At 47.5% G+C, this 2,500-nt stretch overlaps 1 protein-coding gene across 1 annotated transcript in view; it reads right to left on the bottom strand.

The window, feature by feature from the left end:
* nell2b (neural EGFL like 2b) overlaps positions 1–2,500 on the bottom strand; it is a gene marked incomplete at its 3' end in the record, with an annotated part of 68,608 nt that overhangs the window by 19,757 nt on the left and 46,351 nt on the right. The window contains 2 exon segments of the mRNA XM_062518369.1: positions 1,657–1,752; positions 1,995–2,117. Coding sequence (XP_062374353.1) covers positions 1,657–1,752; positions 1,995–2,117 — 219 coding nt within the window.

Raw genomic sequence — 2,500 nt, 5'->3', positions numbered from 1 at the left:
CACTTACTTTGAGTCTATTTAATGCAACTTCTCATCCACTCACTCTGAGTCTCTTTAGCTTCTCATCCACTCAGTCTTTCTCTTCCCAAATAATGCTTATCTCTCCTCCATCCAACATGTTCTGTCTTTCTTCCCTCCTATCTCTCTCTTCTCCTTCTTTTTCTCTCTCAATACATCCTCCCTTCCTCTCAATCTCCTTTCTCTTCCTTCTCTCTTTCAAGCCATCCTGCTCTCTTTCTCCTCTATTGCTTCATCCTCTTCTTCTACACCCCCTTCCTTTCCATTTCCCCTCTTTTTCTCTCCATCCTATTTCCTCTTTTTCTCTTTCCTATCCCTGTATTCTCTCTAAACTCCCTTCCTCCCCATTTCCCCTGTTTCTCTTCCTCTCTAACTATAATCTGATTATTTCTTCTCTCTTCTCTCTTTCTTACCGTGTCATGCTCTTTTTCTCCTCTCACTCTCTTCCTCCTCTCCTCTGCACTCTCTTCCTAACCCTCTGCTCTCTCTCTCTCTCTCTCTCTCTCTCTCTCTCTCTCTCTCTCTCTCTCTCTCTCTCTCTCTCTCTCTCTCTCTCTCTCTCTCTCTCTCTCTCTCTCTCTCTCTCAGTTCTCTCTATCCTCCTACACTCATGTCACTTGGAGAGGCAGAGTAGGTGGGTGTTGTAGCAGGAACAGAACTCATGCTGTTTAAACAGGCAGTGTCTGCCTGTCTGTCTGTCTGTCTGTCATCCAGTCTCATGGGTACACCATGGTCTGTACAGCACCTGCTAGCTGAGAACAGCCCCCTACACACACAAACCACTCACATAGACATACACACAAATACACACACCCGCACACACAAACCACTCATAGATATACACACACTCACAGACCGACCAACACTAAACCGCTCCTCTTCCAGAAAGATCCCCCCACCGATACACACACACACACACACACACACACACACACACACACACACACACACACACACACACACACACACACACACACACACACACACACACACACACACACACACACACACACACACACACACACACACCTTCCAGTTCCCATCTACCACAACACAATCAGCACTAACAGCATTAACAGTCTTATCACTGATGTGCGCTAAACCCAAATAATTGAGCACTAAGGAGTGATCGGGGCAGAGATTATAAAACCGCAACAGACACGTGGCACACATACGAATGTAGTCAGGAAATACTGTGTACTCTGTGAGTCAGGCTACACATCCATTCTAGTGTCTCCATAACACCTGGTCTTAGTGTTCACTCCCTGGGGACTTCCTGATCCAAGGCTTCACATCTTACATCGATAGCACGTCAGATTGGTATTTACTTAGAGCTTGGTTTATGTGTATATGTGGTATGACAAGGATGGCTGTGTGAACAGAATAAATTCAGAACAGAATGTTTTGGTTGTGTGTGTGTGTGTGTGTGTGTGTGTGTGTGTGTGTGTGTGCATGTAGGTATGTGTGTGCTTGTGTGTTTGCTTGTGTGTGTGCGTGTGTGTGTGTGTGTGTGTGTGTGAAAGAGAGAGTAATACAGAAGACAAATAGAGGCAGTATATGTGTGTATGAATGTGTGTGTGTGTGTGTGTGTGTGTGTGTGTGTGTGTGTGTGTGTGAGCGTTGACGTTAAGACCTTACCTGACTCACACCTCTTCCCAGTGAAGCCCTGCTGGCAGATACAGGTGTCCGGGGAAACACACGAACCTCCATTCTGACACAGGCCATCACACAATGCTGTAGTAAAGGATGAAGAACACACACACACACACACACACACACACACACACACACACACACACACACACACACAGAGATCCACACACACACATAACCAAAAGACTCTCAAATCAAGCTGAACATGTTATGTGGATTTTCTAAGTTCACTCTTGCGCTCCATTTGGGCCAAGGGAGACATGACAGACTGTGAAGAGGGAGGCCAGAAGGTGAGGGGGATTGTGGGACGGCGGAGGACCTACGCTTGCAGACGGTGCCGTTTCCGACGTAGCCGGGCTTACAGGAGCAGCTGTGGCCGCCCACGGTGTTGAAGCAGAGGGCATTCTCATCGCAGCCATGCTGCCCGCTCACACACTCGTCATGCTCTGTGGAGGAGACGAAGAAGACATTAGACACACACACACACACACACACACACACACAGTGAGAGAGACAGGTACATACTGTAGGTACTCACAGGTGCTCACACACACGCACGCACGCACGCACGCACGCACGCACACACACACACACACACACACACACACACACACACATACACAGACACACAGGTACTCACACACACACACATGCACACACACACACATTCACATACACGTATACAAATACTCACATCCATGCAGGTTAAATACGTAGCAAATGTGTTTCTCTTCTCATCCTCTCATCCTCTCTCTCTCCCTCTCCCTCCCTCTCTGTCTCTCTCTCTCTTTCCAACTCACACAAACAAATGGACCCACACAATCAAACA

Source organism: Sardina pilchardus, chromosome 17 (genome assembly GCF_963854185.1).
Source record: "Sardina pilchardus chromosome 17, fSarPil1.1, whole genome shotgun sequence".
NCBI lineage: Eukaryota > Metazoa > Chordata > Actinopteri > Clupeiformes > Clupeidae > Sardina > Sardina pilchardus.
The sequence above is the reverse complement of the archived record's forward strand: the minus strand, read 5'-3'. Positions and strand labels throughout refer to the sequence as shown.